This window comes from Stegostoma tigrinum, chromosome 27 (genome assembly GCF_030684315.1).
Source record: "Stegostoma tigrinum isolate sSteTig4 chromosome 27, sSteTig4.hap1, whole genome shotgun sequence".
Lineage (NCBI taxonomy): Eukaryota > Metazoa > Chordata > Chondrichthyes > Orectolobiformes > Stegostomatidae > Stegostoma > Stegostoma tigrinum.
In genome coordinates, this window is record NC_081380.1 from 37,027,985 (window position 1) to 37,053,428 (window position 25,444).

The 25,444-nt window shown below is 40.4% G+C and overlaps 1 protein-coding gene across 1 annotated transcript in view; it reads right to left on the minus strand.

The window, feature by feature from the left end:
- Window positions 1-21,996, minus strand: part of nlk2 (nemo-like kinase, type 2) — a 170,203-nt gene extending 148,207 nt beyond the window's left edge. Inside the window, exon 1 of the mRNA XM_048557087.2 lies at window positions 20,993-21,996. Coding sequence (XP_048413044.2) covers window positions 20,993-21,663 — 671 coding nt within the window. The 5' untranslated portion in view covers window positions 21,664-21,996. The remainder of the gene's footprint in view (window positions 1-20,992) is intronic.
- Window positions 21,997-25,444: the final 3,448 nt, after the last annotated feature.

Here is a 25,444-nt window from a genome sequence, read left to right on the forward strand (position 1 = left end):
TATTTGCAAAAATCAGAACAACTCAAATCAGGTTAGCCTCCTCCTCAGTTAAAGCGATACATAGGATCAGTGCGATCAAGCATCCTTCAAGCAACAATAACCAGCTATCAAGGCTACTCAGTTGCTGACTTCACTACAGCCTTGATCCAAATATCTGCAAAAGAGCTGAACTCCAGGAGTGCAGTGAGATTAAATGCCACTGACATCAACATAACACTGTTCAGGAGAGACACCGAACTGTAGCAAAACTATGGGATGGTGGCCGTAGTCCTATGTAGCACAAAAATAGTTCTGGTTGTTGGAAGTCAATCATCTCCCAAAAGCTAGTCACCCACCACAGCCCAGCCCACCCCACCCCACCCAAACATCTTCAGCTACTTCAATGACTAACCACCTTAAAAGGAGAGGGGGTGTTTGCTGATGACTGCATAATGTTCAGCACCATGCAGAACTCCGTGATACTGGTGTTCTGTGTTAGTATACTAAGACCAGAAAACATCCAGGCTTGCAGATATTACTTGTCAATGATTATTGCATTGCACTTAAAGATTTTAACTGTTTCCTCTCAATATTAATTGGCAGTACTAAGTCTATCAATGTTTTGGGTGTAACCATCGAACAGAATCTAAAATTGGACCAGCTATATAAATAACTTGATAATAAGAGGTCAGAGGCCATGAATTCTGTGGTGAGCGGTTCATTTCCTGACTCCCCACAGCCTGTCCACCATCTGTAAGGCACAAGACAGCATTATGAAGGAATACACTCCACTTTCCTGGATAAGTGAAGTTTCAATAACACAAGCAGCTCAAAGCAATGCAGATGTTTTCCCCAGGCTCTGATCTAAAATGGGAGAGCACTGCTGCACAATCCACTCAAAATTAGCACTGCAATTGCCATCCACAAATTAGTTGCATAACTGGCAATCTAGCCACTTGCGAAGAATACTCCAAAGTATTCACTCAACTGACACCAATTTACATCACCTTTAACAGTCAATCCCTCCATCACTATTGCATGGGGTCAGTGTGCACCATCTATAAAAACGCAGAGAAATTAAAAAGGTTCCTTCAACAGTACCTTCCAGACCTGCGATTTCTACTACCTACGACAAGGGCAGCAGATGCAGATGGTGTTCCAGCGTAAGAACCTCTCCAAACCAGAGCCTATTTTGACTTGGAACTTAACTGCAGATGCTGGAAATCAAACAAAAATAGAGTGTTCTGGAAAAACGCCACAGGTCCGGCAGCATCTGTGGAGAGAAACCAGAGTAAAAGGCTTTGGATCCAGTGACTTCTCAGAATCAAAGATTAGGTCAAAATTTAGGAACTGCCTTCTTAAAAGTCCGTACTTGTGCCTACATCACAGGCTGCAACAGGTCAGGAACATAGCTCACCATCACGTTCTCAAACACTATTCAGGATAAGCAATAAATTTGGCCTGGTAAGTGGCACCTGCATTTCCCAAACAAATAGAAAAAGTTTCAAAGAGAGCACTTTAAGTGCGGTCACTGCTGCAGCATAAGAAATGCAACATTCAGTTGCCCCAAAGCAAGATTCCATAAACAGCGATGCGACAATGACTAGATGATCTGCTTTTGGTGTTGACTGAAGAGATAAATATTAACCAGAGCACTAGAGAAAACTCATTGCTCACTACAACACCATGGAATCTTTAAGCTAAGAGACAGGTTGGGCCTTGGTTTAATCTCATCTGAAAGATAGGATTTCTGACTCTGCAGCCCTGGAATGCCAGCCTAAGTTTTTGTGCTCTAATCTCTGAAGTGCAGCATGAATTTAACCTACTGGGTCAGGCTAGTGTGTCACCAACTGAGTCTCAACTGACAGTGGATGGAAACTCTCAAGTTGCTTGATCTGTTCTCAAAATGCTCTCACAATTAGTGCTGCAACTGCCATCCATAAATTAGTTGCATTGTTTGAGAAACAGCTAGATTGCTGAGATAGGCAAAAATCTGAAGCCTACATATGGTTACTAACAAAGCCAACAGGAGGAACTCAAGTTTCTGGAGAGTGGTTAGTGTATAAAATTAGCTATCAAATAATGTTTGAAGTAATCAAAGATGCTTTGAAACGAAAGTCAGCTTAAATTATTTTTAAAAAATCATCGTATAGCCTGAAAGATTAACAACTATAAATTAAGGTTTCAGCAGTGTGGTGATCTGGAAAAACACAATGCTTCACAAATGATGCAACGTATAAAGCTTTTATGCCACAACCTTTGCTGCCGCAAAGTAAATTAGATTCAAATTGTCTAAAAGAAAATTTTAAATGAAGCTGTTGGAGACAAGCAGAATACTCCTCCTGCAGGAACAAAACTGAAATCCAATATTCTTACTTAATCCACATGAAAAAAAACTTCCTTGTGCAAAGAATAACCAAGAGTTTGCATTTTCAAATAAGCAAATATATATAATTCATCTGTTGCTTCAGATTTACAAAATCCATATCACATCAGGACATACTAAAACAAGTGCTTCTGTCAAAAGGTTACATCAAGAAATACTCATTGCAACCTATGCCATTCAAATATAGTCAGATTATGTATAAACATGTGCACTAGCCATAAATGAGAGGATTTTGTAAAAATGGTCAAGAACCTACATATTTTTTGCTCCAAAACAGGTCCAGCTTGTTTAATGTTAATGCGAGAATATCAATTTTAGAAATATCTAAAAAATTAATGGCATGACTTGTAATACCTGATAAAGCTAATTCAAAATAAAAGCACAGACCATATTTTATCTGACATTCTCAACTATTTTGTTCTCCAATGCACGTAGGGTATCAAGGTTAAATGCAATATTCAAGATTTAAGCCCAAAAGGGGAAGGGAGCAGTTGACAGATAGATCTATCATTTTATCTAGTGCCATAAAACACTAAGTTCTTTCCGCTTCATGACTGATGAAAACATTGATTGTTAAGTACATAAGATCTTTTGGTGCAGTGAATTGTGAAACACAGAATCCATACAGCACAGGTAGAGGCTACTCAGCCCATTATTCCTGACCCTCAAAGAGCGTCTCACTCAGATCTTCACTGCCACAATTACGCTAAATGTCAACCTAGAACATAGATTTAAATAATGGGAAATGACTTGAATACATAAACCCTGTAAAACGAAAACATTCTCAATTCATAGAGTCTAACTGAAATCTATTAAATTGCAGTAACACACTTAAGTGCATGAACATTCACTTGAAACTAGACTCATTTTGTGCATATTTGGACTGAGATTCCAAAACATACATTTCAAATTGTTCCCAACTATTCACATAGTTCAAAGAACCAGATTTGAACACAATTTGCTTTCTTCCAGCTATTACAAGTGTTTGTACATAATTAGCTTCAGGAATCAGGTTGCAAGATGAGCCAAGCCAATAGCACAGTGCATTGATCAATCAATTGCCGGTAGCTGAATGTTCTGTACAATGTGCACTGAACAGGAATAGACTATCCAGCTCTTCAACGCAATTAGATTAAGGCTCCTCTTTGGCCATAGTTCTATTTTTCTGCCTGATCTGTTTATCCATGGCTCCAGCAATACTGGAAACTTTGATTATGCTCAATAATGAACGTCCACAGTCTTCTGAAGTACAGAACTCCAAAGATTCACAACACTAAGTGAAATTATTCAGCTCAATCTTAAGTGACATTCTTTCTAATTCAGAGGCTTGTGCAGTAGGAAAAACAGCTACTCAAAGTGCGGTATTTCATCATATGTCACTGACAAAGTACAGACATCTTTTAGTCATTTTAGAGAAAAACAAGAGCTTCACTGAACTGATGTAGTCCCTTCTCTCTTGACACCCAACTGCACAGGCTGCATTTGATTTTAGGGAATTCTAAGTTACCTGTTACACAGCTAGTTCACAAACAATTCTAAAGCAGGTACAGTAGAGGGGTATAAGACGATAAAAATAAAGTCTTGTTTTAAGACTGCCAACATCTTCTAAACTGTTTTCACTGAGGTAAACTGAGACAAACTGTAGCCTTTTTCAGAAAAATGCATTTTTATTCAAATATTCTTCCCATGCCTCTTAGCTGAATTACTACAGTGTCAGTTATGCAATTAGCAGTACCACATTGCTCTACCATCAGCAATAACAAACCTTGGTATTTTTCAAGAGCCAAGACTAGTATAAGAGCTAAGTAAAAATAATAATTGATGGTTAAATGTGCAACTCAAAACAAATAGTCAAAATATATAAAAGTTAATTTTAAAGATTTCAACCAAATTGCTTTTCATAAATACTAGATAAACTTAACCAATAGTTTGCCAGTTTTAAGATTATTATGCAGTATCAAGAGCAAAACACCCTAATTTTCTGAAGGAGGGTCGAGGCCTGAAATGTCAGCATTCTTGTTCCTCTGACGCTGTTTGGCCTGCTGTATTCATCCAGCTCTACACCTTGTTAACTTCTTTTTATTTTACATGTAAATTATGTCTGCTCAATTAAAAAGTTTTTAAAATGAAGCTTACCAAATCATAGAAAACACATTGTAAACAAGTAGCGGTTTTCAACAACTAAATGGTGCCTTGATGCGAGGTTTCAATGTCAGAATTGCCAAAACTCTGAATAAAACAAAGTGAAAACTTGAACTCAGACGAAGCCAGATAATGGAAATGAAAGCACAGTCATTCAGCCCCAACTCATTTTCTTCAGAAACACAGGCACTTCATTACCCCTACACGCCATAAAAGTTTGGGAGTCCACACGCCTTAACAACTGCAGAGGTTCCAGAAAATTGCTCACAACTATCTGTAAGGGCAATTAGGAATGGGCAATAAATGCTGGTCAGCCAATGACTGCAAATTCCATCAACGAATAAAAGAAAAATCAATCATATTTAATACTTGAACATTGGAGCTTCTCCACAATTCTCTTTACAAACCCATTTTAGAAACTCACTTCACACGAAGTTTCAAACACCAGTCTTGAACATAAACCGGTGAAAGACAGGTTTATGCACTGATTGCTTTCAGTGCTTGAAATTAACTACAATTCATCACATCCTTTTGTGCTTCTACTCTATATGCACATTCTTTCAAAATTCTTTTTAATTCCCCCATAACCTGACTTTTTGGTTTTACAGGACCAAGCTGGCTGTGTACAAATCTTTCCAGGCACCACTTCCAGACGTTATACATTTAATATTCACATGTCAACAATGCAACGTATATATTCAGCCTCAAAAGAACAGACAAAATGAGCCACATCCACAACAGAACAAAAAAAATTTAGAACAGTCTGAGTTTTACAGGCGCTATTAGTGTCTTAGTTCATGACCCCAAGTTTCACCTTATTGCCCTATGAGACAGACTCCTGACCAACTTTCAGGACCTAATTACAGTAAGGAGTACTCATGCCAATCTCAAATACATCTGATCCAACAATGTGGCTCAGTGTTTTGTTTAGTTTGGGTGATTGCTACTTCACAATGACATGACAAGTCTACACAATTACTTTGAGATCTCATTTAGCTATAGTAGTCATTCACATGCAACATGTTTATTAGTCAAATAATAAAAATGTGCTAAATAAATCTCTAAATGGACTGCATAAGCAAAAATATCTATTTAACCTATTCCAGGTTAGGCCGGAAAAAAAAACTTTTCATATTTTCCTATTCTTCACGAATAAGTGCCAAGTGTCAGAGAAAACACCGTAGTTTCAAATTAAAATTTACTTGTTGACAATATTTAAAGAAAAGCCATTCTAAACTTTGAGATGGTCTTCAAGCAACACCTTCTGTAAGTTACTTAACCAGAAGAATCAGTAACATCTTTAATGTGAACATGAACCAATACAAACGGTTTTACCTTAAACTGAAGCAATAAAAAACAAAATGATTTAATTGGATGAATTAAGGAATGGCCATTTTCAGTGCAGCTGCCACAGTGAAGTTCCTGATATCATTAGAATCATTGTCAAATGTATTGGCATTGACACGCAGGCTAATCTCAAACTACAAAAGAAAAATCAGAACCACATTCAAAGAATGTATGTCTTTAACATATAAAAATAAACTTCAAAATGATCTTTATACTATGGTTATAGTTCAAAATTCTGAGTTTTTTTTATTTTAAACTTGAGTTTTATGTAAGAAATACCTTGAGCACTTTAAAAACTGCAGTTATCTGTATCAAACACCATAAGCTTACACAAACTAGTTTATTACCACTATGGCCAGTTTGAAGACTTAAAGAGATGTTTTGTATGAAGTATGTAGGTTTCATTCAGTTTAATGATTATTGATGTACAAAACTGAATACATTTATAAAATTTGGTCCACCCATTGCTACTTGCATGAAAAAGCCTGAAGAAACGTAAGAGATATCAGGATGGATGGTCATTTGTCAGCCATCTTTCAAGAAGAAAGCCTTTCACACCGTTGAAGGGAGGGACTTCTAAAAGTTTCTTGTAGTTTTCAGCTTAGCCACAACTACTAATTAAAGCATTTTTTCAGAATGTCAAAAAACAAAATATTTGAAAATTCTTCAAGCATTCAGAGCAGGCTCAAAGAGTCGAGCGTTCCACTCCTGCTCCCATTTTAATTGCTTTTCTATACAAAGGGCAACATAGATTTGTTTGTCTTGTAAACAATTTTTTGATCTGGCAAAGTATCACTGTTATTTTCACCATCATTGCGATTTTTTACATTTTAACAGTACATGGTTTTCTTGCAATTAAGATTAAATCGCAGGAAGGGAAAATGCAATTAATTCTAGAACATTCTACCACTGAAAACAATTATTTTTTGAATAAACAGTAAATTATTTCTCAAATGGAAGTGACCAAATCCTATCTTACTGGAATTCTCTGTAAAGTATTGGGCATGTAGATCTTTCATACCGTTTTCAGAGCATGCAAAAAAATTCAACAGGATGATGCAAATTAACACATACCAATTTAAAGAAAGAAAAGAACAGACACCAAACATACTGATTGGTAGGTGGCACTTTCAAACAAGTAGACCATACAGTGCCACCAGTCTTCTTTGCGATGCAATCTAGGTTGATCTGCTGCTTGCTTCCTATACCACTTGACTCAAGATTAAAAACTATTCATCCTAGTCTTGAATGTTCTATATGAAGCATCCAGACCACTGTGGGGTAGGCAATTCCAAACATTTACAACCAAATGAATAAATTTCTTTGAATAGCAATAGTGAGTAATTATCCCCTTTTCCAGAGCCATGGGGTCCTAGGAAACCCAAGTCTACTCTATCACATGCATTATTATGAATGTGCAAGGAAATTAAGAAGGTGCACATTTGAGACAGATATCCTCATCCTTCTCTGCCTGTAGTCAATTTCTAGTCCATAACAGACAAATTTTTAGCCGAAAGTGAATCAAGTTATGGGATATGACAAGAAAGTGGAATCAAGGATCACTAGCCATGATCTCAACAATGGGCTAAAGGCCTACTTCTGCTTCTACATTTTATGGTCTTATGGATTACCTCAACTTATTCTAACCTTCAGAGCATATACACCCAATTCACTCAACCTATCATATAGTTATCTGAGGTGTCACACCTCATTAGGGTAGTGCACTGGAAATCAAGTTCTTCTACTCCAGAAGTTAGGAAAGTTTAAAAATTTATCAAAATAAACAAAGTCCCTAATTACCTGTCAAACCCAGAACAGCAAATCACAAATTCCCACTTCCTACAGACAAAGGGGATGGCCATGGGCACCCGCATGGGCCCCAGCTATGCCTGCCTCTTTGTAGGTTACATGGAACAGTCCCTCTTCCGCACCTACACAGGCCCCAAACCCCACCTCTTCCTCCGTTACATTGATGACTGTATTGGTGCCGCCTCTTGCTCCCCAGAGGAGTTCGAACAGTTCATCCACTTCACCAACACCTTCAGTTCACCTGGGCCATCTCCAGCACATCCCTCACGTTCCTGGACCTCTCAGTCTCCATCTCAGGCAACCAGCTTGTAACTGATGTCCATTTCAAGGCCACCGACTCCCACAGCTACCTAGAATACACCTCCTCCCACCCACCCCCCTGCAAAAATTCCACCCCCTATTCCCAATTCCTCCGCCTCATCTGCTCCCATGATGAGGCATTCCACTCCCGCACATCCCAGATGTCCAAGTTCTTCAAGGACCGCAACTTTCCCCCCCAACAGTGGTCGAGAACGCCCTTGACCGCACCTCCCGCATTTCCCGCAACACATCCCTCACACCCCGCCCTCGCCACAACCGTCCCAAGAGGATCCACCTCGTTCTCACACACCACCCCACCAACCTCCGGATACAACGCATCATCCTCCAACACTTCCACCATCTACAATCCGAACCCACCACCCAAGACATTTTTCCATCCCCACCCTTGTCTGCTTTCCGGAGAGACCACTTTCTCTATGACTCCCTTGTTTGCTCCACACTGCCCTCCAACCACACCACACCCGGCACCTTCCCCTGCAACCGCAGGAAATGCTACACTTGCCCCCACACCACCTCCCTCACCCCTATCCCAGGCCCCAAGATGACATTCCATATTAAGCAGAGGTTCACCTGCACATCTGCCAATGTGGTATACTGTATCCATTGTACCCAGTGTGGCTTCCTCGACACTGGGGAAACCAAGCGGAGGCTTGGGGACCGCTTTGCAGAACACCTCCGCTCGGTTCGCAATAAACAACTGCACCTCCCAGTTGCGAATCATTTCAACTCCCCCTCCCGTTCTTTAGATGACATGTCCATCATGGGCCTCCTGCAGTGCCACAATGATGCCACCCGAAGGTTGCAGGAACAGCAACTCGTATTCCGCTTGGGAACTCTGCAGCCCAATGGAATCAATGTGGACTTCACCAGCTTCAAAATCTCCCCTTCCCCCACCGCATCCCAAAACCAGCCCAGCCTGTGTCTGCCTCCCCAACTGGTTCTTCCTCTCACCCATCCCTTCCTCCCACCCCAAGCTGCACCTCCATTTCCTACCTATTAACCTCATCCCACCTCCTTGACCTGTCCGTCTTCCCTGGACTGACCTATCCCCTCCCTACCTATACTCTCCTATCCACCTTCGGTCCGCCTCTTCCTCTCTCCCTATTTATTTCAGAACCCTCTCCCCATCCCCCTCTCTGATGAAGGGTCTAGGCCCGAAACATCAGCTTTTGTGCTCCTGAGATGCTGCTTGGCCTGCTGTGTTCATCCAGCTTCACACTTTATTATAACAAATCAAGAACTAGGTTTTTATACTTAAATCAAGCTACTATTTATTACAAATAGTTGTTTACCTGTGGTTAGAATATATGAACTGTTGACATCCAGCCCTATTAGCTAAAATTCTAACCCTCAATTTCCAAAACTCCGCACACGGACTAAAGGGAATTGATGGTACAGAGAAAAATGAGAAAGCAGCTCAAAGCCCCAGACTACAGGGTTCACCAAGATGACCTTTCTTCCAACCAGGGTTGCATGTTCTTCAATCTCTCTTCTCCAGGTCCTTATGACTGCTTCACAAAAACCACAGGTGATTCGTACACTAACTGCAAAGGATCTTAGTTGCTGGCTAAAAGCCACAGTTTACAGCAACTGGCAAGGGAAAGTGAACCAGTTTTCTTCAGGCTTTAGGTATTTCACTTCACGTAAAGACCTAGGGAACAATGAGCATAATATGATACAATTCACCCAGCTTTAAAGGGGGAGAATCTGGAATCAAATGCAACAGTCTTACAGCTGAGTAAAGGTAGCTACAGGCTCGTGAAGGAAAAGCTGGAAAGACCAGATTGGAAGGGGAGCCCAGCAGGAAGACAGTGGAGCAGCAGTGGCAGGGGTTTTTGGGGTTAATTCAGGAGGTACAGCAGAAATTCATCTCATGGCTGACAAGACATGTCAGTGACAGTATAAAAGCAAGAGAAAAAGCATAGAATGTGGTGAAATTAGTGGGAAGCCAGAGGATTGGGAAGCCTTTAAAAATCAGTGGAGGATAACAAAAAGGTGCTGAGGGGAAAGAAGATGAAGTGAGGGTAGCTAGCATGATATTGAAAGAGTTTTAATATTATGGAAACAGTAGAGTATAGAGATTTAGAGAGGAAAGAGTAGACATTGGACCACTGCAAATGGGCAATAAAGAAATGGTGGAGGAATTGAATAGGCACCTTGGATCAGTCTTCAGTGAAAAACAGCAACACACAAACTTCAAGAGTCAGCGGCAGAGATGAATGTAGTGACCATTCAGGAAAAGGTGCTGGGGAAGCTGACGTGTCTAAGGATGGATTGAACACCTAGGCTAGATGGAATACAACCCAAGGTTCTGAAGGAGATAGCAGAGGAGACTGTTGATGAACTGGTGCTGATCTCTCAGAAATCACTGAGGGAGTGGGGTGGTGGGTTTCCCCAGAGTACTGGAAAATGGCTAATATAACACCCCGGTTTAAAGAAGGGAGGAACATAGTAGTGGACAGGAAAGTACAGGCCAGTTCACCTGATATCAGTTGTTGGTAAGGTTTTAAGAGTTCATCACGAGGGGCAAAGTTACTGTAAGCAAAGCGAAGCAAGGAAGAGGCCAACTCCCTCCAGACATCTAAGCTCTAAACTCCTACTCTAACAGATCTGAGCTGCCAGTGGGTAGAATATACTGTTGTGGGTACGTCACCGTAAGTTATCTAATTTGGCTACTTATTAAGAAGTCTCTTAGACAAGTAAATACTGAAACAATGATTTAAAAACTTAATTACATGTAGCAACCAAAATAAGACCCTTCAAGCAAGTTAGTTAAGCCTCATAACCCAACTTGGCTATTGCCCGATTAATGATAGTGGAATCTTGGCTAGATTCTATCAATGATAATGGGAACTGCAGATGCTGGAGATTCCAAGATAATAAAATGTGAGGCTGGATGAACACAGCAGGCCAAGCAGCATCTCAGGAGCACAAAAGCTGACGTTTCGGGCCTAGACCCTTCATCAGAGAGGGGGATGGGGGGAGGGAACTGGAATAAATAGGGAGAGAGGGGGAGGCGGACCGAAGATGGAGAGTAAAGAAGATAGGTGGAGAGAGTGTAGGTGGGGAGATAGGGAGGGGATAGGTCAGTCCAGGGAAGACGGACAGGTCAAGGAGGTGGGATGAGGTTAGTAGGTAGCTGGGGGTGCGGCTTGGGGTGGGAGGAAGGGATGGGTGAGAGGAAGAACCGGTTAGGGAGGCAGAGACAGGTTGGACTGGTTTTGGGATGCAGTGGGTGGAGGGGAAGAGCTGGGCTGGTTGTGTGGTGCAGTGGGGGGAGGGGATGAACTGGGCTGGTTTAGGGATGCAGTAGGGGAAGGGGAGATTTTGAAACTGGTGAAGTCCACATTGATACCATGTGGCTGCAGGGTTCCCAGGCGGAATACGAGTTGCTGTTCCTGCAACCTTCGGGTGGCATCATTGTGGCAGTGCAGGAGGCCCATGATGGACATGTCATCAAGAGAATGGGAGGGGGAGTGGAAATGGTTTGCGACTGGGAGGTGCAGTTGTTTGTTGCGAACTGAGCGGAGGTGTTCTGCAAAGCGGTCCCCAAGCCTCCGCTTGGTTTCCCCAATGTAGAGGCAGCCGCACCGGGTACAGTGGATGCAGTATACCACATTGGCAGATGTGCAGGTGAACCTCTGCTTAATGTGGAATGTCATCTTGGGGGTGAGGGCACGTCCCAGATGTCCAAGTTCTTTAAGGACCGCAACTTTCCCCCCATGGTGATCGAGAACGCCCTTGACCACGTCTCCCGCATTTCCCGCGACACATCCCTCACACCCCGCCCCCGCCACAACCGCCCCAAGAGGATCCCCCTCGTTCTCACACACCACCCTACCAACCTCCGGATACAACGCATTATCCTCCGACACTTCCGCCATTTACAATCCGACCCCACCACCCAAGACATTTTTACATCCCCTCCCCTGTCTGCTTTCCGGAGAGACCACTCTCTCCGTGACTCCCTTGTCTGCTCCACACTGCCCTCCAACCCCACCACACCCGGCACCTTCCCCTGCAACCGCAGGAAATGCTACACTTGTCCCCACACCTCCTCCCTCACCCCCATCCCAGGCTCCTGAGATGCTGCTTGGCCTGCTGTGTTCATCCAGCCTCACATTTTATTATCTTAGATTCTATCAATGACCTGTCTCTAGGAGTATACAGGGTTCAATGCCTGTGCAGTGTTGTTCTTCAATTTCTGCTACTGACTTGTTCTGGTGTTGGATTCTTATAAAAAATTCACTTTAGTTTGTGGCTGATTTTATTGATGATTTAATAGTTCCTTTCATCCCCAGCATTGATTACATCTCTGGAGATCTCAAATATGGAGCTTGTCTTACCAGAAGGAGCTCCCCTGTTCCTCGTTATATTCAGGATTAGCTGTCTAAAATACAGCTTTTCTTGCAATTAGCCCATTACTTCAGAACATTAAGTCTGCATGCAGAAGCAATTGCCCGGTTGATCATTTGCTATCACATGACAAACAGTTATCGTCTCTTCCTAGAAACCTTTTGAGCTCTGTTCAACTCCTTTCCAGGAATGGCTACTTCACAAGTTTCTCCTTACCCATTTTATCACAAGAAAGTTTATTCCCAAGAATTATTGTTGATTCTTTCAATCCATAAGAGTTAAAATTTTGAAATTTAAAATAACACATACCAAAGTAGACCATCTAGTTTCATACCACAAACTTTCACGTGTTGTAGTCAAGCCATATTTCCTGTCCTATCATCTCCACTTATCCCTACTTATTTCATTACATCACTAAAATAGTAACCAGCTTGTAAAAGTAATAACAGTTCATTAATGAGTACCCTCTTTTCTGAAAAAAAGCTGAAATTATAGATGAAGTCAATTTAATTCTGATCAGAGATAATGAGAACTGCAGATGCTGGAGAATCAAAGATAAAGTGTGAAGCTGGATGAACACAGCAGGCCAACCAGCATCTCAGCAGCACAAAAGCTGATGTTTCGGGCCTAGGCCCTTCAGAGAGGATGAAGGGTCTAGGCCCGAAATGTCAGCTTTTGTGCTCCTGAGATGCTGCTTGGCCTGCTGTGTTCATCCAGCCTCACATTTTGTTATCTCTGAAGTTCAAGCAGCTTTAGATCAGAGCTTAAGAGCTGGAAGCCGAACTATATACACCGCAATGACATCTCGGCGCGTGGAAATTAATTCAGTTATTTGTGACAACGTCTTTTAGGACAGAGTCTTCTGATTTAATCAGTACTCTGCAACAGTTAGGGCAGGAACCTCAATTTCTGCAGCTATCCAAAATGTTTGAGCTTCTTTCACCTTGTTTGGATCAAAATAGCAACTATAAAGGTGGTTGAGCTAATTAGCTGTAACATTCTAGCATAGAAATCCATTCAAGCTGGGAGGAGGGAGAAAAGAAGTTTAAATGGTAGTTAGGAACAGTATAAATCGGACTGAATGTTATCATTTTCCCCAGAACTAAACTGTAGATGGCTGTATTACCTGCCTTGTTTCTGAGTTTGGGACATCTGCTCAGGATTAAAGAGGTACTTGAGAGGTAAGGATACAGTTGTTGTGGACTATGTAGTTAGGCAACAGAATAGGTAGGTCAAAAGGAGGTGGCTCTGCACAGTTAGTATGATGAGCTGGATACCAAATTAAGCACAATTCCAAACATTTTAATCTCTTGATTATTACCTGAGGCACATGCAAATTGCATAGGACAAATCAGATTAGAGAAATGCATGTATCAGCTCAAAGACCGGTGTGGAAGTCAAAAGGTTCTGACATGAGCATTGTGGAAAGTGGATTCAATACTGTTAGGGCAGTCACCAGCCAAAGGTGCTGGGACATAACCGGGCAAAGAGGGGGGATATTAAGCTATCAAAGGGATCAAATTTAAGAAGTGGTAACATCCAAGGCATGGGAGAAAGGTATTAATTTGGGAAATGATATACTGTGCCAGAAGAATATGCAAATCAACAGTAAATCAGAAAAGGATAGAAACTACAAAAGGCATTGAAAAAAGGACAAGATAAAGACTGAACGGACATAAAATTTGAAATGAAACAGATGAACTGAGTGTGCAATGGAAATAATTTATAAAGTCCAACCTGGATGCAGGGACACAGCTACAGAATGGCATGGATTGGTTAACAAATACTGAAACACACATCATGCTTAGAAAGGGAGGTAGGCAAAAAGGTGGATGGCTCTTAGTTAATTACAGTACCAGCAGAATAAGTGAGGATGTCCTCAATCCAGGATGTAAACAGAGTTTGGACAGAGAAGAGAAATGATAAATACACGCTTGTGGCAGCGCACTGACAGTAACAACATTTTAGAATAGAGTATTAAAGTAACAGAGGAATGGGAGTTTGTCAGAAAGGAATGGTGATAATCATGGAAGACCTTGAATTATATATAGACTGGAGAAGTCAGATGAGCAAAGATAAATTTGATGAGGAGTTCACAATGTTTTCAGAGTAGTTTCTTAAAACAGCATATTCTGGAACCAAACAGGGCAAATTATACAAGGCCAGTTAATATGCAACGAGATAGCCGTAATGATCTTTTAGTGAAGGTGCCCTAACTAGCAATTCAACTTGATTAATTTAACATTTAGCCAAAGGGGAAGAGGAGCAGATTCACAACCTGTAATTTAAAACTCAAAAGGAGGGCAATTAAGGAAAGGCTAGTTAAAGAGAACAGAGCAAGCTAAAGTGTATGGCAATTTAGGTTAATGGACATTAGTAGAGAAGTAATGACGACATTTAAAGGAGATAATTTAGAACACAGAATTCGGGGCACTTATGGCGCACACTAACTCAAAGCCAACAGGCCCAAGTTTAAGCCCCACCCTCTCCAGAGCGATATAATACCATCTAAACAGGGTAATTAGGAAATCTCTAGAATACGCTGAAAATACATTCCAAAAAGTAAGAAAAATCCCAAGGAACAGATCCACAATTTGTGGCTAACTGGAAGAGAGGTAGAAAGCATTAAAGCTTAAAGAAAAGTATACAGTCAAGCAAAAACTGTGGCAAATTAGACAAATCAAAAAATTACCAAAAAGTTAATAGGCAGGACAAAATTACAGTACAAAAGAGCCAGCCAGAAAGACAAGAAAGTAAGGATTTCTAAATATTTCAAAAGTTGGTGGACATTGCTCCTACAGAAAATAAATTAGGAGAATTGATAATAGAAAATAAAGATGACAGATAAATTGAACAAGTATTTTGCATTAATATTTGCTATAGGGAATACACTTGACGTCCAAGAAGCCACAATAAAATGAAGATCAGAAGTTACACTGTAAATTGTTGAAGTTACAGCCTGGACAAATGCTCACCACCTGAACAATTTCATCCTAGGAGTCTTAAAGGGAAGTGGCTCATGAAATAGTTGATGCATTGTTTATGTAATTGTCCAAACCTGCCCCAAAATCTGGGGTTATCATATTGGAAAGATAACAAGTCCTTATTTAAAATACAGGCACAAAGCAGAAAGCTTGACACCTGTCATAGGGAAAATGATACAGATGTTATAATAAGGATTTAGATAAGTTCAAAGTAATCAAGCAGAATCAAGTTTAGGAAAGGGAAAACGTGTTAATCTGTCTATTGGAGTAATTTGAGATGCTAACATTTACTGTAGATAAAATAGGAACAGTGGACCTACTGCACTTAGATTTCTAGAAGGTATTTGGTGAAGTGCCTCAAAAAGTTTATTGTGGAAAATAAAACATCAGGGCGTATGGTATAACATGTTGGCGTGGACAAGATTAAATGGTTAACAGGAAACAAACATGCATAAGTAGATATTTTTGTTTGGTAAGCTACCACAGAGATAAGTGCTCTGGCATCAACTGTTTACCATGGATACGATTGATATAGACAAAGTGAAACAAGAGATAGTTGCTAAAATCAAATGATTTAAAAGACAGGTAGTGAAAAATAAGGATGACGACATGGAGGTTACAAAGTTATATGGATATGTTTAGTGAATGAGCAAAAATCCAGCAAATGAAATAAAATGTCAAAAAAATGTGGACTGTTCATCTTGGCATGGAAAAAAAATAACATTACCTAAATTGCAAGAGTTTTCAGAGCTCTAAGCTAGAGATACCTGGGTATCCTTGTCCAAGAATCACAAAAAGGTTAGTGTACAGGAATAGCAAGAGTCTGCGAGGTATTATTTGTGAGGGCCATTGGATAAAAAGACAAATACATACAGGGCACAAGCAAAACTACATGTGGTTAACAGCACTGGTCATCTTAGTTAAGGGAGGATGAAAATATGTTAGAAGGTCACAACAGGTTTACCAGACTGACATATGGGGGAAGTTTAGTCAGGTTAGGATTTTTTAAAAAATCTGGTGTTTAGAAAAGTAAGAGCCAACTTGATTGAAACATACAAAGGTCCTGAGGGATCCACCTCAACAAGATAGATATGGAAAGCATGGCTCCTCTTATAGGAGGATATAGAATTAGGAGTCACTGTATAAACTAAAGGATTACCCATTTCAATAAAAGGATGACATTAACAAACAGAGAAATAGACACCAAATACAGAATGCTGCTGAAAAAAGGAAGTGACAAAACCCCCCACACCAGAATATCAAATTCAAAACTGAGCAGAACATCAATGCTTTGATTAGAGGTCGCACTGATGTTTCATTACCATTCTCAGCAACATCTGCACAACATGGAACAACTGGCTCAGTGAGCAAGTGAGTAACCGCAATAAAGAGATGAGTCAATTTTATTTTCTCAGGGGGTGGCGAGTCTTTGGAACTCTTTCAGAAAAGGTAGTGGAAACAGTTTTTGAACATTTTTAAAGGAACATGTAAATAGGTTTTTGGTAAGCAAATGGATGAAAGACGATATGGGGCAGTTGGGAACGTGGACTTGAGGTTACAACAAATCTGTCATGTTCTTATTAAACGGTGGTGCAGGCCCAGGGGCTGAATACCTACCCCTGGTTCCTTGTTTGCACGCTGACATTAGATTAGATTAATTATCCCTGCAGTGTGGAAACAGGCCCTTCGGCCCAACAAGTCCACACCGCCCCTTGAAGCATTACACCCAGACCCATCCCCCTATAACCCACACACCCCTGAACATGATGGGCAATTTAGCATGGCCGATCCATCTAGCCTGCATATCTTTGGAGCGTGGGAGGAAACCGGAGGAAATCCAAGCAGACACGGGTAGAGAATGTGCAAACTCCACACAGACAGACAGTCGCCGGAGGCTGGAATTGGACCCGGGTCTCTGGCGCTGTGAGGCTGCAGTGCTAATCACCGAGCCATCAAGTCTTATGCCGTCCCATTTATTTCAGACACGTCTTGCCTCAAATCATCAAAGCATTTGATAAGCTACAGCAGCAAAAATAAAAAAATAAAAAATTTGTAAAACAAAACCCGAGAATAAGGTAAAAGGGTTTTTCTGAAAAGTCATAGCAACTGGTGGTCTACTGAAGTCAGCGTTGGGAAAGCTTATTTAATATATGCACAGGAATTCATAATTGAATGAAGATACTGGCATTTGTGAATAGTTTTTATTTTGGGTGTATGAAAATTATAAACACAAGGGGTTTGGCAGATGCAGCTTAAAAGAAAATTGTGAAGAAAGAATGCACATTATAGGCTTCCACATCCTCAGACAATTAGTTATTCAATGATGTACCTTAATATAGCAACCAGTTTGTATGATGTGAATCTCAAAACTAGATAAACGCTGCTAACCTGTTTATCTGACGTTGATCAACAGAAAATCTGTCAAAATTCTTCTCTTCAATTTGCACCATGGGATCTCTTAGATCTACTTGAACACTGACAGCTTATATTTACATCTGAAAAACAGCACCAATATGGCAACATTTCTCCCTCAGAACTTTTCAGCAAATGTCACCTTCACTTAGCTGCTCAGGTCCTAGAGTAGAAACTGGAATATCAACACTGAACCAAGATAATGCTTAATATATTTGGAAAAATAAATGTATCTCAAGTACAAGTGGAAAGCACAGGAATCTTAATACAGAAGATGGAAAAAGCCATGAAAAACCAAGCAACCGTACAAAACTACAAAAAGACAGAGAAACAAGTTGTCATTCATCAAATCTAGATGCCAAGCACAAAAGCAAAGCTGTACTGAGTGTTTAAGTAATTTTAGGCTACAACTTCATGTACTGTAAATATTTTTGAACAGGAATAAGGACAAACTTATCTGGAAAGGTGCACTATCGACCCACAGGAATATTAATTACAAGAGTAGCTAATATTCATCATGCTGAAAGGTGAATGTTTTACTCACCAGAGAGGTTAAAGAGTGACCAAAAGAAGTGCCCCCGATGAACAGTGGCAATTATGAATATACATAGTGATAGAGTATCCCTATTACAGTGTAGAATAAAAACAAGGCAGCTTTAATTTAACAAGCACAAAAAATTGAGATAAGAAAATGTCCTTTAGGGGGTGGTCAGAAGATGGAATTCTCTGCCACAAATAGTTATGGCAGAGCAGGTAGATCGCTGCTTGAAATCAGAAAAAATAGGAGAATATGCAGCAGGACAGCACTAAATTCTGGACTTTGTGGAAAAAGATTGAATAGTCCATTTGTGTGCTGTGTAATTGTTATGATTTCTGTAGTCTTGCTAAATAACCAACTTAGGCTGGGACACCACTCTCAAGAATCCACTGATACTCAAATCTTCAGTGAAATAAGTGAACAAAAATACAATTTTAAAGATGGGTCAAAACAACCTGTCCTTTTTCTCTTTAGTCAAAGTTAATGCAAGTAGTGTCTGGCAAGATTAATTGAGTAAACACTGATATTTCCCCTCAAGCACTAAAACCAACTACAATTTGTCTCAGCTGCAACAAGACAAGCCAGAAATTAAGTCTTCCTGCTTACACTGCATTACTTGTTGCAATGCTTAGCTATCAGACATCAGGATAGCCCAAAAATATGATTTAAAATATATTTATGCAGCAAGCAATGCAAAATTGAATGCAGAAGGTTGCGATTTACTTTAAGGCTGATGGATCAAGAACTACAAATGTTAATGTGTTGGAAGAACTTTATTCCAATTGATGGGCAGTATTAAGCCAAAAGACGACATGTTGAAAATTGTCTAAAATATCAAACAAACATTTTTTGTAATCTTAGAAGACTAATGTAGTAAAAATTAACACTTGGGTAGGGTGAAATTTCACTGCCTTGCAGTACAAAATTTCACATTCAGCAATCAACCATATAAAACTACAACTGCACTTAGTGCAACATCATTAGATATCCTCTCAAACTTCCTTACATGTTATCATTTCACAAGCAATTTTCCCCAGATCCCATCACCTTTTGTTTTTACTGCATTTTCCAGATTTGCATGAACAAAACAGAATGTTTATCTAAATTATTCACAAGAACAAACGGGAGTTGGCCACTGACCATCAAGCTTCATTTTCCATCTTTTCAATTTGTTTGCACTTTAAAAAAGAACTCAAAGTCATTGACATCTAGTTATTCTATTAACCTAGTAAGTTATATTTGCCACCGTAAAAAGAAACTTATGAAGTCAAATACAATCCATCCAAAAAAATTTAACATTTCATTGTAGTTCAAGGCATTTTAAATTAGGGCTGGGATTTAACCATTTTGAGTTAAAATTCCTTGAATACAAAATTTTGGCTTTCTAGCAAAGCCAAACCATATCATCTAAGTATAAAGTAAATTTCCTCAAATGAACAAAAAGGTCAGCAAAATGATTCATAACGTGATCACACTGCTGTATTTAATGTTTTAGGGAAAAAATAATTAACAGATATGAATAAGAACAGGAATTTAAAATAATCTCTCCAGGTACAGGGTTTAGTGACAATCATAAAAATACACCAGCTGGCAATTTATGCCATCGGTTGAATTACTGCATTTCAACACTTCTACAAACTATTAACCCAATCTGCACGAGTACTAGCTGGTTAGCATGCGTAAGGAATAGCGTTCTGTATGAACTATTGCTGCCATTACAAAAATAATTCCCAGCATCATGGAACTGCATTGACTTTTTGAAATTCTGTAAACTCAAAAACTTGAAGGATATTAATTAGGACAGCAAGTTTTTTAAAAAAGAAAAAAATAACTGAACAGTAATTTCACCCTTACTCCTGAAGGGAATGGAGGAATGATTACACATACACAGTAATGGATTTGTTCCTTCAAACTAAAAACATCATTATCAGTTATAGAATAGCAAATTATACGTATCTTTGCCTAAAAAGTGCAGTGCGTCAAACCAACCACTTTGGCGACAACTAAATTACCACCTAACGTGAAGAAAGACCTTTAAAAAATTCCAAGTCAATTTTTAACACTATTCTTCTTCAGCATTTTTTCCAAATAAGTGGAAAATATAATTTGTTTTCGGCAATTTACCATCGCAAAAGGAACAAGATTTACACAGATAACTACTAAATGTTGTTGGGGAGGGGGGGCGTCATACAGCTATCTTTCTTTTCAGGTTTTTTAAATGTAAAGAATAAGTAGTCTCCTATCAGTTGGGCGTCAAGAGATCTTATAATAACTCAAGGATGAAACGGAAATCTGACCAAGCTGCCTCTCTGATTCGTGTCTTGCAGGAAGCTTTTAAAAAAAGCATCTTAGTGACAAAAGCATCTTTCGTGCAGCACGAAAACACAACCAAATAATGAAGACTAATTTCCGCCACCCGCCAAGCAATGTCACTTCATAAAACATTTAGATTATTGACGGTGCAGTACGCCCTATGAGAACCGAGCTCACCTAACCCACAGACATTTGGGGAAGCAAAACATTTTGAAACTCCCTACAAGTTCAACATTGTCAGCGCATTTGAGGAAACACCCAAACTCCACAAAGTTGATAAGCTGTTTATCTGAAGTAAAAGTAATTGGCAAAAAATTGCGACTTTGCTGAAAAACTTATTATTTGAAAATATTATTTTCAACCTGTTAAAACGCTTGGCCAACAAGTCTTGCTCAGGAAACCTACCAGACTACTCCGAAGGCTCCATATCCGATGGGTCTGTCGGGCTCGATATCCAGCTGATGTGCCTTGGCAGCGGCCGCGGCGGCGGCGTGAATCTGCACCGAGGCGGCGGCGGCGGCCGGCGCTGGGGACGGGAAATACGGCGCCTGGCCTGTGTTCAGCATCGCCGCCGCCGCCGCCGCTGCTGCCGCCGTGGCGGCGGCTGAGGCGGCGGCAGACGACGACGATGAAGAGGATGAGGACGACGAGACGGCGGCCGAGCTAGCGGCGACGGCGGCGGCAGCGGCAGCAGCGGCGGCGGCGGCCGGGTGATGGTGATGCTGGACCGGGTGTACCGCCGTGCCGATACCGCCACCTCCTCCGGCAGCAGCGACACCACCACCACCGCCGCCGCCAGTCGCAGCGGCAGCGGCGGTGGCAGTAGCCCCGGTGTGTATTTGATGGTGGTGATGATGTGGTGGCGGCGGCGGCGGCGGTGGATGTTGGTGATGGCTGTTGCTGCTGCTGCTGCCGCTGTTGTTGTGGTGATGATGGTTGTTGTGATGGTGGTGGTGGTGATGGTGGTGGTGGTGATGATGATGGGCGGCCCCGGCGCCGTTATAAGCCATCAGCTTGGCGACGCTTTGGCGCTGCTGCTGGCTCGCCGCCGCCGCCGTGGTGCCGCACAGCGCCATGACCAACGGCCGTACCGCGCGCCCAGCCCGCGCTCCACCGGCCGCCGCCGCCTCGCCGCTCGAGCTCCGCCTCGGCCGCACTCTCCTCGCTCCGTCCTTGCTAAACCATCTTCCAGCAAATTCCACACCCGGCTTTCCTCAGGAAATTCAATAATCCGGATTTTCAACTCCTCGGAGAGAGAGGAAAAAAAAATTCTTCAAAAAGACTTTGGCTTTCACTTCGCACACATTTTTTCTGAGGGGAAACTCCTTCAGTTTTCCTCGGCAAACATCATCGGAAGCATTGTAAAGCTTATTTTTGGCTTTTCTTTAAATATATAAAAAAATAAAATTTGTCCCCCCACCCCCCCCCCCCCAAAGACACCAAGAAGAGAGCAACTAAACACGAAACCCTCGAAAGCCGAGGAGTCCCACCCCCCCCCCGCACTGAATACTCCCTCCCCTCTCGCTCGGAAGCCCAGCCGCGCGCATCCCAACATGATCGTCTGGAGCTTAGCCCGCCTGCTCCACAGACCATCCCCGACCGCTGCTTGATTGACACCATCTCTGTCGAATGGAAATGCACGCTTGCACCACGGAACTGCTGCGTCCAGGTGCCGAGCGTGCTGCAAGGGCGGGTCGCCCCGTACTGCAAGCAAGTTTCGTTGAGCGAACACAAAGGACACGTGATCTACATCTTCTCCCACAAAGCGCAGCGATGCCAGAAAGAGGTCAACTCTTGTATTGATGGGACCCCAACTGGTTAATTGAGAGAATCACACAGAGCGCTAGTGTATCTTATCCTGGGGCTTTAAACCGTTCAAGAGAATATGCTACCTACCCCTCACAATGGAATTCAAAAATAAACTTTTAACTGTGTTTTTAAAAGTTCACCTGTTAAGCACCCTTTCTGTATAATGCATGAAATAATGTAATAAGTCCTGTGCAGATAGATTATCTCCAGTTCTCTTTAGTTTACCATGAAGGTCGAATATGGTAATATTGAAAACTGTGATAACTTGAGCCATTTCTAACCTCTCACTTGTAATAATGCCAAAAGTTATATTTTGAATTAAGCAAAATCTGTGTTTTAATGCTTAGTTACTTGAGACTGATTTTTAATAACTATTGAAGAGAGACATTGGTTACCTAATCGACACAGTTCTACTTAGCTCAGTTTCCAGGTCAGCTGCCCACTTGCATATGTTACTGTACCATGTATGGCCTGGGAAAAGTGGGTCAGGATACAGATGGGCAGAAACATGTATTTGTAATGTTCAGCATGTCTTCATGCAAAATGACAGCCACATCAGCATCATAGGAGAGACTTGCTTTTGTAAGTTAATGTGTGCTTTTGAATTTGTTAGATTGCTAATTGTATTACCACCACATTTATAATTGTGGCAAAATGCAAAATTAAGAACTTTACCCTATTTATTTCTCAACTGTGTAGTAATCTCAATTGTATAATCCACAGACACAGTTTAAAATCTCTCGTGATAATTTAGTTGGAAAGAAATGGTTAAAATTCAGTTTTTTTTTCCACTTATTGTTACATCAATGAAAAATTACCTTTTGAAACTGAAGGCCGGAATAAGGTCCCACTTGTATCAGACATTATACTCAGTACAGACAAAATTTTGAATACTACACTTTCAAGATGAAAATTTCCAAAGAAGCATGTCTGTTGTCAATACATTATTGCAAAAGCAATTTTCCTTTCAGTAAGATCTTGCAGCAATAGAAAATGGGTTACATTGTGATCTGAGTACACAAAGAAATATAATTCTTTGATGAATGATACCTTACATTCATAATAAATAAGAAGGATGATCAGTGTCGTAGAGTTACTAACTGTCATCTCATAATGACAACATATCCAACTAAAAAGCGTTTGACAAAACTTTTTCTATCTCTTCAGGAAAGTGCAAATTGTCACTTGGACACAACACTATCATGATAAAAATGGGTGTACTGGTTTGCTAAACACTGCATTGTGAAAGCAGTGTCCCTTTAATAAGGGAAACAAAAGTAAATGGAATTTGGCTGTTTCCACCACCCCCCACCCGCGCCCCCCCCACCCTCCACCATCCTGTGACATATGGAACCAATTTACCATCATAACAATCATTGTGCTTTGATTGATACATCAATTCTAAAATGGGAGTTTGTGAAAATGATGTAAAAACTACTTACAAATATAAATTATTTTTCTTTGTGTGACAGCTCCTCACGACGGTGATAACTGGTTCCCTAAATTATGTCAGTTAGTAAAGTTCTTATATTATAAATTTTCTTTATTAACCTGGGAAGTGTGAGGTAAGTTGTACTTGAATACCAGTTATGCTTTTTTAATCACTAATCATTCTGTTATGCATTTATGTTTCATTCTATTCAATCCAATTGTTTCATCCTGAAGATACATACACCATTAGAATATTAAGTTGCAAAGCTAGGATAGGTGGCCAGAAGAGGTCATCAGTGAATATTAGCTTTGGCAATTATTGATGAAGCACCCAGCCATCCAAAGTTATTTGAGCCCAACTGTTCAGACCTGAATGATACAGATTGTGTACCACCATCCTACTGCTGAATTTTGAAGACTTCTAATAAAATATATTTGTTTGTTTAAATGTGTGCACACTTTAGGATGCTCCCTTTCAAAGACAAAATAGTTGTTGACTTAATACAAAATCTAAAGTTTGAAATAAATTTATATAGTGGTGTCAGGCATTTGGTAAAATCTAATATAATATCTGCCTGCACAACTGCTTTTACAAAAGGAAACAATTTGCATCTTTATTCCAAACACTGGGGGTAGCTCTGCGATTAAGAACTGAACATACACCACAAGATCATTTGGCAACAAAACATTTGCAAGAAGCATCTGCTAAATGTGAGAAGTTTGAAAGGTGGCACTTAGTGTAATGTACTTCCTAATTGCAGAGAGCAATGTGTGGATCTGATTATACTAAGTGATTTGCTCAGAGGGTGAGGGTAGGCTTTTAGATTTCAATGGGGGAAAAGCCACTGAAGGGATCCTCCAGATCACTGTCATTTTTTTCCTGTTTAGAGAGGAGATAATGACCTGTCATGGTGTTAATTTTTGAAGCAAGGGAAGGAAAAATAGGTTTTCATAAAAAATATTTGTCAATTTATTGAAGAAACAAAACCGGTTTGTAAGATATGGCACCTATAATTTAAGGATAGAAACTTGGCTTTTGAAAATGATCAACGTAATAATGAGACAGACTACATATTAAATTCACAAAAAAATCTGTTATTTCCGAAGTCAATGAGTTGACACAAAAATAAGCATTACTTAGGCATGCGATTCTTTATAAAAGAAAATCAAGCTGGTGAATAGGTATAGCTATTGATGCTCAACTGACTGCAAATCCATGGTGATGCTTAAGCTATTAATTTGGAACAACAAAACACAAACAGTAATGTTAAAAATTAAGTGAGCTACCTGTTTTTTTCTGCAGATAGCCATACAATTATTAGACAGATATGTTAACTTCCTAATTCAGCACAGATTTGTTAAATAAATAATTCTTCCAAAAAAATTGAGATACAATTGTCAGCAGTAATTTTACAATATATGGCATTTACAGGAAATTCTTTTAGAAAAATAAATCTAGGCTGAATTAAGTTGGTCAGTTCTTAACAGACTGGTGGTAAATTGGAAGAATTATTGTTGGTACCTTCTAGTTGCATTGGGGAAGAACCATCTCTGCTGTTCAACACAACAGAGTAGTTTCACATCAAATTAATCCTCTACCCAAATTCCTGAAAGAGT